This window comes from Choloepus didactylus, chromosome 10, assembly GCF_015220235.1.
Source record: "Choloepus didactylus isolate mChoDid1 chromosome 10, mChoDid1.pri, whole genome shotgun sequence".
NCBI lineage: Eukaryota > Metazoa > Chordata > Mammalia > Pilosa > Megalonychidae > Choloepus > Choloepus didactylus.
In genome coordinates this window covers 29050271-29062931 of record NC_051316.1, presented here as the reverse complement: position 1 = coordinate 29062931, position 12661 = coordinate 29050271, and the positions used below count along the sequence as shown (strand labels likewise).

General features: G+C 38.3%; 1 protein-coding gene across 9 annotated transcripts; it reads left to right on the top strand.

Moving 5' to 3' along the window:
- Position 1: 1 nt before the first annotated feature.
- HNRNPK (heterogeneous nuclear ribonucleoprotein K) lies at positions 2–12416 on the top strand. 9 transcript variants are annotated; one of them, XM_037797433.1, is made up of 17 exons: positions 82–140; positions 2170–2250; positions 2358–2442; positions 2929–3026; positions 3670–3726; positions 5211–5254; positions 6126–6198; positions 6678–6749; positions 7248–7361; positions 7730–7858; positions 8594–8901; positions 9034–9088; positions 9339–9422; positions 9720–9735; positions 9812–9894; positions 10263–10432; positions 11151–12416. In XM_037797433.1, exons 3-17 carry the CDS (start codon positions 2385–2387, stop codon positions 11182–11184), a joined length of 1395 nt encoding a protein of 464 aa, XP_037653361.1. In that variant the 5' UTR covers positions 82–140; positions 2170–2250; positions 2358–2384; the 3' UTR covers positions 11185–12416. The 9 variants fall into 9 exon arrangements, with proteins under 9 accessions (XP_037653364.1, XP_037653363.1, XP_037653362.1 ...); XM_037797432.1 differs by lacking the exon at positions 82–140 and adding an exon at positions 448–502; XM_037797436.1 differs by lacking the exon at positions 2170–2250 and having other exon boundaries at positions 2–140; positions 9827–9894; positions 11211–12416.
- Positions 12417–12661: the final 245 nt, after the last annotated feature.

Sequence of the window (12661 nt, the reverse complement as noted above, 5' to 3'; positions counted from 1 at the left end):
TCCCCTCCCCCAGCTAGTAAGTGCACGAACGAGAAAGGAGGAGGGCGCTCCAGGCGAAAGTAACGCCGACGCCATTATCCTGCTTCTTGCCGCAGCGACCTCGACGTCTTTCCGGCCGTCTACTCATTCGCGGCCTATAGGTAATTGTAGTTATTGGAACTTGGGTATTAGGGATTCAGACAGGGGGTTAGCCTCCCTGAAAGCCTGCGCTGACTTTTCCCAAGCCAAGGTTTTCTCGGGCCTTGGCGGCCTCTCGGTCCAAAGGGAGGTGCCGGCGGAAGGCGGGGCCGTCCCCTTTCCCGGCACCTTGATTGACGCGTCTTTGGACCAATTACTTTGCCCTCGCCCCACCGCTGAAGCCAGGGCAGCCAATCGGGTGTGAGGTAGGGTAGGCGAGGCGAGCGCGAGGAGGCGGGGGAGGGCGACGGGGCCTTGGCTCGTTCTCTGTCTATCTGTGACCGTCTGAGGGGGCGCAGCGGCGAAGGGACGGAGGCCTAGCGCGGTGAGGAGTGGGGCTGTGCAGGCGGCGCGTGGGGGCGAGGGTTGGAAATCAGTTTTTCTGCTTGAAGGAGGCCGTTCTAGGGGATGCTTGGTAGTAGGCCTCTTCTCAGTGGGAACGTTGGTTGTTTCCCCCTCCCCCCACCTCCGCCATTTCCCTTAGTGTAGATCCGCAGTCCGCGTAGTGGTACTAGAGATTTCGGGAAATTACGAGGCATCTATCGTGTAGGATGAGGTGTTATCCAGAATTGTGAACTCTTTACGTTGTGTAACAAGGAAAAACGGCTAGCAGGCGGGAGCTTGGTGGTAGACAACGCTTCACGCCGCGGCACTGCCGCCGCTCTTTGTGTGGGCCTCACCGCACTTGGACCTTCCTGGCCTGGGGCGGGGATGGGAGCGGGAACGATCGAATGGTCCCCGCCGCCTCCGTTGCTTTGTTTCTTCGGCGGTGGGAAGGGGGTGCGGGGGGTGAGATCTCGGGACCGCGTGGTGGGTGGGGGAGGGGTCCGCGTTCAGCTCCGCCTCGCAGCACGTAGGCGCCATTACGCGGGCCGCCATTTCCCGTCGGATCCGGGTGAGGAGAGGTGCGGCGCTTCTGCAGCCACCTTTTGCTTTTTCGATTTTTGTTACTGGGCTGTTGGCGGATCGTGGTATCTGGGGTTGGGGGGGAGAGGGCATGTTTGCGGAACGCTAGTCAGTATCCACTTAACAATTTTCCGGGTCGGAGGCACGGTGACTAGTGAAACGCGGCAACCTTATTCTTAACCCTAGACCCTGTTTTCTCTAAGCCCCTTTATCCGGCCGTTCGACCACACCTCAGTATTTAACGGTCATCGTCTGTTAGAAGAGTGGATCTATCGATAAACATTTCGAAGACTGGGAGGCGTATATGCTGCCTTGATTTTTTTTTTTTTTTTTTTTTTTTAAAGCTTTGTTGTCTAGCCAGTCTATCTAGAAGGGTCCACACGTTGGCTCCTGCCGGTCCCAAGAGGGCGTCTGCAAAGGCCATTTGCCCACCGTCTGGGACGTAGAGTCATTTTATGTTTTTGATATTAGAGATGTAGTTTTTAGGCATGTTTTTTATCCTGATTTCCCACTAGTGGCAATATTCAGTGATCGGGGCTCCACTAATTTCATTGAAAAATGAAATAATATTGGCAGTTTGAGTTAGTCTTAACGACAGGTTTTGCGATTTATTCTCCGATAGAGTGATTTAGTTAGTGGATATGGCTTTTATTTCTCATTATTTTTATACTATAAAGATTTCGGGGGATAGCGTTTCAAGTAATCAGTTTAAAGAACCCAAAAGCGATCATTCCAACATTAAACTGGTCTCCATTGAATAGGATGCAGTATATTGGGGTTGTTTTTTTTTTTTATGTTTTCGTACATTTGTAGTTTTAAGGATAAAATTGAGACTCGGGGCTTACATGCTTTTTCAGTCTTTTATATATAGTTAAAAAAAAAACAACTTAGTGTTTTTCATTTCTTTAAAAAAGTCAGCCATGGGCCTTTGATTTTAGGCAGTCATTTGAATTCTTAAGACACTAAAATTAAGAGTGAATTTTAGAAATAGTTTATTGGGTTCAAATTGGTGTTCATTGTGATCACAAATTAGTACTCAGTAATAAGAATTAAGAAAACAAAACTGATTTATGTTGGTTTTTATAGGCTACAGCAGCCACTAGGGTGTCAGTTGTTGGTCCCGCCCAGAACACTTCAGTTGTGCTCTGCAAGGATATATAATAACTGGTACGTTCTGGAAGGAGAGTCATTTCGTTCCTTGTTTTAATATTTAGCGAGATACACAGCTTACTTTCCAGTGAGGCAGAAGTTGTAGCTTTTTGTATTTTTAACAGATTGGTGTGTCCATTTAATACAAGAAAATGGAAACTGAACAGCCGGAGGAAACCTTCCCCAACACGGAAACCAATGGTGAATTTGGTGAGAAAATATTTTAATTGTCACTTGGTGTTTTCCATTCTGTTAATTTCCTTTTTTATCTTGTGATTGTGTAGTTTAAAATTCTATCGTTATCCTTTACGTAGGTAAATTTAACTGTAGATATCTTCCAGTTACATCTTTTATTTCTGAACTAGAAGTAACTGACTTGTATAGGTAACTGTAACTTAAAACGTCAAAATCTTTTCCTTGGATTTTGGAATTGATTTAAAGTGTTTTGTCACAGTAACTTGTGATTGGTAAACGTTGGGAAGCAGGCTTTTTTTTTTTTACCCTTATTTAAATGAACAAGAATATTAACTACTCCTTGGCCTTTTTTTTAACACACTTGGAATTGTCAAATCATATCAGACAGAATCGAGTAATTTTTTCTAATTTAACCTACCGGTTAAAATTGAAATGTAATTAGAAGTGCCTTTTCTCAAAGGCATTTGTGCTTTCTTTGAGATCTGCACTGTTACTTTCTAGGTAAACGTCCTGCAGAAGATATGGAAGAGGAACAAGCGTTTAAAAGATCCAGAAACACGGATGAGATGGTTGAGCTTCGCATTCTGCTTCAGAGCAAGGTATGTTTTCTTGAAAATTTTAAGGTGATTCGTATGCCTTAGAAATTAAGGTAAAAGCTGATTTGGTCCTTAGCTGAGTCATCAGAGCCTTACAGGTTGAAGACAATATAAACGATTCCTTTTGTGGTGTTCTTTGTGAGCAGACTTGTAGCCCTAGTGGTTTTGTTTTATAAACAGTAAGCTGAAAATCTGATACAGTGAGCCACTGCAGTTCAACTAGGAGAACTTCGGGTGTGTACTTCTTAAAGCATTAGAGTTAGGTCTTAATCATATTGTGGATTCTTTCTTTAAAATTCCTAGTTGGCAGTTGATCAAATGTCACAATATGAAGGTACTAGGTACATACATAGTAACGTTAAAATTGCTTTACAGTAGAGTAGTATCAAATTAATTGATGCTCAACCTTACATACTCAGAATGTATTCCTACCATTCTGAATATTCCAAATCTCTTTAGTCCTCAAAACAGGCTTCTTTTTTTTTTTAACTTGATAGTTTTCTTTCTTGATAACCCCCAAATAAGATTCTTAGCCCTGTAACAAAAAGGTTTAGAGATTTTTGTTCAGAGCTAAGACTAGGGGAACATACATTAATTCTAGGAAAAATACAAGATGATTTTTTTTTTCTCCTTTTATCTTTGCCAGAACGCTGGGGCAGTGATTGGAAAAGGAGGCAAGAATATTAAGGCCCTCCGTACAGACGTAAGTATTAAAGAGTTTAAACTATCATACAAGCAGCTTCAGTTTAACGTGCGTTTAGAAGTTTAAAGATTTGAAGCATAGAAATCATAGTCTAGACACAAGCCCATTTGTAATGATTTTATATAGAAGATGTCAAGGTTTGATGATCCTGTTTTAACAAGGCTCAGATTGAGTCATGTGGGAGGTTTATATTAAACCTTTTCACTTTCTTAGGATTCCACCAAATTATTCACTTCAAGCAAAATAACATTTTAATTAGAAATCTTGACTAAATGTAAAAACCCTTAATTGCGCCATTTCCCATGTGTGTAAATCGTTTATAGTATTACCGAAAACCATTGCAGGTGGCTGATTAAACCCAGAATTTTTTATTCCTTTTTTAAAAATATATCCATCTGTTCTTTAATAGGTTGCACATGGAGCACAGAGAAATTAATATTGAGGTTGCATGATTTAAATACAGAGTATAGGGACTTATTTTTGTAGTTGAGAAATAGTTTGTCAATGCCTAGGATTTGTTTGAGTCTTCATTTTTTATAGTGGGTTGACTCTTGTGATTAGACACATCAAAATGGCATCACCAGTAGTGAGTGTATTTATAGGACTTGGCTACACCAAAATTCCTAAAATTTTTTCATAGTACACATTCATAGTGGGGTTTTTTTTTGTTTTGTTCTGTTTTTTTCTTGCTAAAATTGAGGCAAATAATAACTGTTGAATACTTATTTGACAATACTTCATTTCTCTCTTGGTCACAGATCTTTGTTTGTTCCTCTTGATAACTGTAAACTGAACTTTGAAATTTGTTTAAAATTTTACAGACCTGCTTGTTAGAATCTAGGAATGCTTTTTAAACCTCCAGGAAACCAAACTAGTCTTTCAGTAGTTAGGGTTTTTGGTGGTGTGGGAATTTTTGTTTTGTCTTCTATAAACCTCTCTTCTTTTAATCCAGATGTTCTGAATAGTTATCTGGGTTATTAATTTCCCCATTTCCTCAAGAATTTTGGTAAACTTTGAGTCGTGACAGGTTTTGTGTCTACCCTCATGAGCCAGCCTGCTACTGAAACATCATTTGTTAAAAATAATAATAGTAAGCTTGAACCATCATTTAAGATCCTTAAATGTTAAGCCACAGACAGGTATAGAGAAATCCATTATTGTGTTAGTCTTCAGAACAACTTAAGCTTGTTTCATTAATTGAGAGTATGAGTATAGTTTGTATTAAATTAAAATTTATTGCTTTTCCCCCTTTTCCCTCTCCTTGTTTTTTTGGCCATATATCTCCGTTGCCCATGTACTGGATCGACTTACCCCTGCGTTGCCCACCATGACGTTGGCCCATCCGCCCCTGAACGCCCATGTGAAAACCCTGGTTGGCTATGCCCAAAAATGTGCTCGTTGCCAAACGGGTACCATACTTGACAACTTCTGATTGAATGCCCATGCCCAATGCCAACATCCACGAACGCCAATGACCAATGCAGTACAATGCCAGTGTTTCAGTCCCAGACAGCAGTGGCCCCGAGCGGTATGTCCCAACAGTTTATGCCTCACTGCCTGATTAGAAAGAGAGAAATGTATTTTATTACCTGCCTTTTATATAATTAAATAGTATCCCCTTTAGATGGTGTATTGTTTTTCAAGTTTCTGTCTTATTTTCCCCATTAAGTCTTTTTGTCACTGAACTTTTACCGTGAGTTGCCCACCCAAACGATCCACTAATTTTATTTCAATGGAAGGAGCACAGCTTCAAGTGTTGCATATTTGCTGCATTGTAAATCAAATTTGTTACCAGAATAGTCTCTTGCTCTGTCTTTGTGGCCCACCTTGCTTCCCAACATTGCCTGTTCATAATTTTCCTGATGAAATGCTAACTCTGGTTCACTTTCTTCACTTCTCATTTGTGTTGTCTTTGTTTTGTCTTGCATTTGTATTTGTTTTCTTGCAGAGCCCATTAGTGATCTAATTTCTAACTGGTATCCATAGCCTTTACTCCAAATACAATGTTTACCACTTGCATATTCCCCCACTCTGCCTAAGAGAAGGTGTGCCCATTTTACCAGTGTAATAGCAAAGGGTATCCATAATTAACTCAGTGGTGGTGGGGATCATAAATATTCAACACTGCTTCAATTCTGGTCAGTTTATTGCCCACTTAATCTGAGCCCTTCCAAAAGCCCATTCTCTCTGTCTCTCTGCAAGTCTCCTAATATTATCATGTCTGTATTGGGCATAAAACAAAATGCATGTGAAAAATCTAAATAGGGTACTTTAAATGGGGAATACTAAATGTATGTTACTTCTCTTGTTAAAATTTGTGTGATAACTGGTGATAAACACAAAACTCATTTTTCTTTTCTACCTTTTTTGTACTATTTGGTATTTGTGGTGTTTGACAGCATATTGAGTATCAGTGCTGATATTGAGACAATTGGAGAAATTCTGAAGAAAATCATCCCTACCTTGGAAGAGGTAGGTTCATTTTTTTGTTTATGTATATGGCAATGTAAGGGGGTTTGCGTGAAGTATGTGTTACTGTTACGGGGGTGGTGAAGAGAGTTTATAGCAGCAATATCATAGAGCCTGCTGTATAACAGGCAGCATTACTGTATTACCATTTGTTCTAAAATATAGGCTGGCCACACTTGGAGTAAAAATGAACTACCTGTGGTCATGCACTTCCATGGGGTTCCACATACATTTAGTTTTAGAGGAGGTTTTTTTTTTAAATAACTGGGAATATATTGAAAATTGTTTTGCTCTGATTAGAGAATTATGAAGTTTACTAGGTGTGTGGAAAAGGGCACTTTATATTATTATGTATAGATACGCAGTTTCTCGTTTTTGTAGTATAGATTTTTAAATATGTTGTAGTAGCTTTACCAATATATGCGACAATAGCCTGATCACTCTAGACACTTAACCTATTACTCTTATTTTTCTACTTTCAGGGCCTGCAGTTGCCATCACCCACTGCAACCAGCCAGCTCCCGCTCGAATCTGATGCTGTGGAATGCTTAAATGTATGTCATAGTGCCATTGAACCCCACTGAAGTATGGAGCCTGGCCCATAGGATCAATTTTATTTTTAACATAGTGTACTTTTCCCATGTCTATAGAAAAAGCTTAAAAACAAGATAAATGAATGGTCTTACAACTCACTGTTGACCCTGCTCCATGCTGCAGTGGGAATTAACTACATTTGCAAAGTGCTTTGCAGTCATTTTTATTATGGTGTTATTTGAATGTTAATAATAATTTTGTGGTAACAGCGACATGCTAAATGGCTGCAGTGTGGGTATGGTGTTGCAGGACCTGAAAATAAAATAGTTTTTTAAGGTGGTGCAGAATGTCCTTTTTGGGCCTGGCTATTGAGGATAATAAGCACATAACTGGTAAAGTTATTGAAATATAAATTCAGGTTGCTCACTGCAACAATATATTGTTATGCTTATAGCAGATAAGTACATGTTGGGGAATTCTTGATTTCGGACTAAAATTCTATAAATCTCCCTCCGCAGTACCAACACTATAAAGGAAGCGACTTTGACTGCGAGTTGAGACTGTTGATTCATCAGAGTCTGGCAGGAGGAATTATTGGGGTCAAAGGTGCTAAAATCAAAGAACTTCGAGAGGTAAAGGCACCTTTTTGTTTTCTCCTCCTGCCATATTCCTTACTGGAAAATGATTTTTCGTGTAGAATTAGGTCAGTGGGTTTCTTTCATTCATCCCCCACCCCCTTGATTTCCCTAAGATTCCACATCACTTCTATCTTTATCTTATTTGCTATTGAAATATCTGAAAGGCCTGACAGTGCTAAAGATAGTAATTTTTATGCCATTGCAAAGCCAAGGCTCTGGCTCTAGAATGAACAGTTTTTATGTTAGGAAATAGTGGCCTGAATTCTAATGTAAATTTATCTCAACTGAGGGAATCTCTTTTTTAGTGCATTTATTTTTAATTCTAATTTGTTTTTTTGTGTGTGTGTGTGAATTTATTACAGAATACTCAGACAACAATCAAGCTTTTCCAGGAATGCTGTCCTCATTCCACTGACAGGGTCGTCCTTATTGGAGGAAAGCCTGATAGGGTTGTAGAGTGCATAAAGATCATCCTTGATCTTATATCTGAGGTATCTCCAAAATGTTTGTTTAGATTTTAATTTCATGGAATAGTAATTGATGTCCACATTCAAAGTTTGTTTCAGGGTGTTTAGATAAATAACTTTAACTTGGTCTTTTCCTAGCAATTTACTTAAAAATTTTAAGTCCATTTTCTAGCACATCCATCCTTATCCATCACTTTAATTTAGAATACCTTGAAAAGTGTGGAGGTTAGTCATTTGATCATTGGTGGTATTTTTATAGCCTTCAGTTCAGTTTTTGTTCCTGTTAACAGAAACAACAGTTCCTCTTTAGTCTTTTATCCATCTTACAAACTACATTGCACAGCTCCCCAACCAGTGTTCCTCAGTATGGATTACTGGTATATCCAAAATATACTGATCTCCTCCGCCCTTGGGATGGTCAATTTCGTCTTCATAGACCCTGCTGTGTCTATGATATATGTTTCTCTATGTGAAATGCCAAAAAGGGTCTGTTATTTTTTAAGATGTAAGGGTTTATGCAAGCTGCAGTTTTTCCTCGCCCCCAGCAGTAAAGCTCACTTTTTTGTTTAGGACTTGGAAAATCACTGTATTTACTCAAGTCTTTTACTAGCTATTGATCATCATTTCCTAGATTCCTGTCCCTTCATCTAGTATCTCCCAGAAGAAATAACTTGAAATACTTTGTTGAAAGAAGGTTTGGTATGTGAACCAAGGCTGTTTTTTTTTCCAGTCTATAAAGTTGCTTTATCTCTGTTTTAGTCTCCCATCAAAGGACGTGCACAGCCTTATGATCCCAATTTTTATGATGAAACCTATGATTATGGTGGTTTTACGATGATGTTTGATGACCGCCGTGGACGTCCTGTGGGATTTCCCATGCGGGGAAGAGGTGGTTTTGACAGAATGCCTCCTGGTCGGGGTGGGCGTCCAATGCCTCCATCCAGAAGAGATTATGATGATATGAGCCCTCGTCGAGGACCTCCTCCTCCTCCTCCTGGACGAGGTGGCCGGGGTGGCAGCAGAGCTCGGAATCTTCCTCTTCCACCACCACCACCACCTAGGGGAGGGTAAGTTTTTTTCATCAGCAGGTTGTGTAGCATAGAAGAGGCTGTATTTAGGAGTAGCGAGGGAAGAGTTAATCTGATTTGAAGTTTTTGACATGTGACAAGCTGAGATTACAACAAGTATTATGCTTGCAGAGATCTAATGGCTTATGACAGAAGAGGAAGACCAGGAGATCGTTATGATGGCATGGTAAGAACTTCATCAATATATATGAGGACTCTAAAGAGTCTTTGAAGTAATGCAGTTAAAAAACAAAACAAACTTTTAGGTCTCCATTGACACAAGACTTTCTTGAGTTGTCATTCTCCAAAAATACATGGCTGCCCAGTATATATATTTTAGTTGGGTAAAATAGAAATTCGGCATATAAAATGGTGGTTCTCTTCACTGAAATAGAATGGCAGGTTCATGTTAATATTTTCATTTCTGTCTGACACAGGTTGGTTTCAGTGCTGATGAAACTTGGGACTCTGCAATAGATACATGGAGCCCGTCAGAATGGCAGATGGCTTATGAACCACAGGTTGAGTATCATTTTAGCCTGCATGTCACTAAAATTTAAGATGATTGCCTGTTCACCAATAAGTATTCCCTCCTCCCTCTCCCTCCCATGTAATGTTTTTGTTTCATTGAATGCTCTGTGCCTGAATCCCTTTTATTCTTCCCCTGAAGATTGTCTTCTGAAATTTGCTTACTCTAAAAAGACACGGGAGGAATTTGGAGAACTTTGTCTTCCTAAATGGGATTTTTCATGAGTATTGAAATGCTTGGAGTGGTTTTCAAGTTAAAAGTAATTTTTTTTTTTTCTTTCTGCTTTTAGGGTGGCTCTGGATATGGTAAGTTTTCTCCTTTGTGAACTAAAACATTATTTCATGCTTTCTTAATGAACTTAATGCTCATTATTTAAATCAGATTATTCTTATGCAGGGGGTCGTGGCTCATACGGTGATCTCGGTGGACCTATTATTACTACCCAAGTAACTATTCCCAAAGATGTGAGTATCTTTAATTTACTACTAGGAACTTGTATAATGAGTCATTTCTCTGATTCTTCTTGTGACGTTTAAATTTTCTTTAGTAAATTGTTTTAACAAGTTATCTATTTTAGGATTGAGGTTGTGTTTTAGATCATTATACAATTTTGAATCTTACCAAGTGATGTTTAGTGCTACTAAGAAAAGCAGTTAGTGTTTTGATCACTTAATTAGTTTAAAAGAAATCTTAAACAGGTAGTATGAATAATTGAAACTTTTACCAAGTAGGCATTAGAGGAGTCAAAGTCAATAAAAAAGTTAAGTATTTCCAATGGTTAATGAAAATAAGTTAACTTTAAAAGTATATAATAAACACTTATTTATTTCAGTTGGCTGGATCTATTATTGGGAAAGGTGGTCAGCGTATTAAACAAATCCGTCATGAGTCAGGAGCTTCAATCAAAATTGATGAACCTTTAGAAGGATCCGAAGATCGGATCATTACCATTACAGGAACACAGGACCAGATACAGAATGCACAGTATTTGCTGCAGAACAGGTCAGTTTAAGTTTAGCTTTATGTTGGCTTAAACATACTAAAACTTTAAAAAGCTTTCCTCCTAAATTGATTTTTCTTTTAGAAGCCATGGTGTCTCAACCTTTTGGGGACCTAACTTCTAAACTTTCTAATAGCTTTGCCTTAATTTTCTTCTGCTTTCTTACTAAAAACGAAGACATTCAATACTAATCTTGCTGGAAGAAGCCTTAACCAAGCAAACTTCTCATTTTTCTGGTGAAAACTGCTGCCAAAACCACTTGTTATAAAATTATACAGAGCCTGTAGAAAATATAGAAGATTCAGTGGATGTTGGTCTAGTTCTGTGTGGAAGACTAGTGATTTTGTTGTTTTTAGATAACTAAATTGACAACAAATCACAGTCTGCCGTATGGCACAGGCCATGCCTCTACAGGACAAATGATTGGTGCTGTAAAATGCAGCATTTCACACCTTACTGGCATTTCTTTGTCTTTTCTACTGAACATTAACACCTTTCAGTTTCATTTTCTTAATTCTGCTCAACTAATGTCTGATTTACTATTAATCATTTTTCTTGAATCTTACATTAATTTATAATTGCTAATGTTTTTTAATTCGTATTTCTAAATTTAATGGACATGTTTATCATTTTAATTTAGCATTGAAATTGTCTTAATGTTGATTAAGATGTTACGAGCAAAAATTCTAATTCGTACTTTTTTTTTCTTTTCTTTTATAGTGTGAAGCAGTATGCAGATGTTGAAGGATTCTAATGCAAGATATTTTTTCTTTTTTATAGTGTGAAGCAGTATTCTGGAAAGTTTTTCTAAGACTAGTGAAGAACTGAAGGAGTCCTGCATCTTTTTTTTTTTATCTGCTTCTGTTTAAAAAGCCAACATTCCTCTGCTTCATAGGTGTTCTGCATTTGAGGTGTAGTGAAATCTTTGCTGTTCACCAGATGTAATGTTTTAGTTCCTTACAAACAGGGTGGGGGGTGGGGAAGGGTGTGCAAAAACTAACATTGAAATTTTGAAACAGCAGCAGAGTGAGTGGATTTTATTTTTTGTTCATTGTTGTTGGTAAAAAGATTTCCCCCCATGCAATTATTGTGAACACCTTGCTTTGTGGTCACTGTAACATTTGGGGTGCGGGGTGGGACAGAGAGGAAAAGTAACAGTAGTCCACAGGTCCCTGGCATCTAGTCAGAGCAGTGTGCAGAATGTAATGCTCTTTTGTAAGAAACGTTTTATGATTTTTAAAATAAATTTAGTGAACCTATTTTTTGGTGGTCATTTTTTTTTTTTTTTTTTTTAAGGTGGTCATTTTTCAAATGGCTAAACTCTTCCACCTCACCCCTGAACTAAACACTAAGTTTTGATTTTCAGCTCCTCTGTTGGATATAAGTGCATCTCTTCTTGGACATAGGCAAAAATACCTTGGGAAATTCAATTCTGGTGATTTGATGGTTTGAAAATCCATTGTTTGGAAAGATACAGATAACTCCATCACATATATTCATGCTTATAATAAGCTGGGGGGGTGTTTGTTTTTGTAAATTGTTGCCCCCTACTTTGCAATTTTTATTAATCAGAATAATGCTTGGTTATGGAAGTGACTGAATAAATTCTGATTATTTTTATTAGATTATTTCTCACCTAGACTTCAACTGTCAACCTGATAGTGTCTTTATTAGTTAAACTTTGTAAAATATATATATATTGTTTTTCTGTTGTATGCAAATTGAAAAAATATGTACCATTTTCTCTGTTGTATGTTGGATTATGTAGGAAATGTTTGTGAACAATTCAAAACAAAGATGGAAAAAAAAGTTCCTGTGGATGTTTTGTGTAGTTTCTTGGCATTTGTATTGATAGTTAAAGGTTCGCTTCCAAATAAATAAAACTCCCATGATCCTAGATTTGATGTGTGCCCAATTTGAACAGAGGTTGATTGACACCTGTAAAGCTTGTTTCCTCTTGTAAGGAAATACAGTAATCTTAAATTACGTGTTTCTTTGTGTGAAGTGTTTTTCTAGCATAAATGCTATCTGGTAGGGTTGGCAGAAAATTAAAGTAGTTGGAGTCTTTTAAAGGAGTTCTTAGAGCTTTTAGGTTTCTGCCTTTAAAATAGCTAGTACAAGTATGATACTGGGTAGTTTTTCTGAAATAACACCTAAAGAGTAGAAGCCTTTTAATTGCCTTTGACAGTAGTTTCACTGAGATTCCCTGTTCAGTTTGGGAAGGGGTGGTA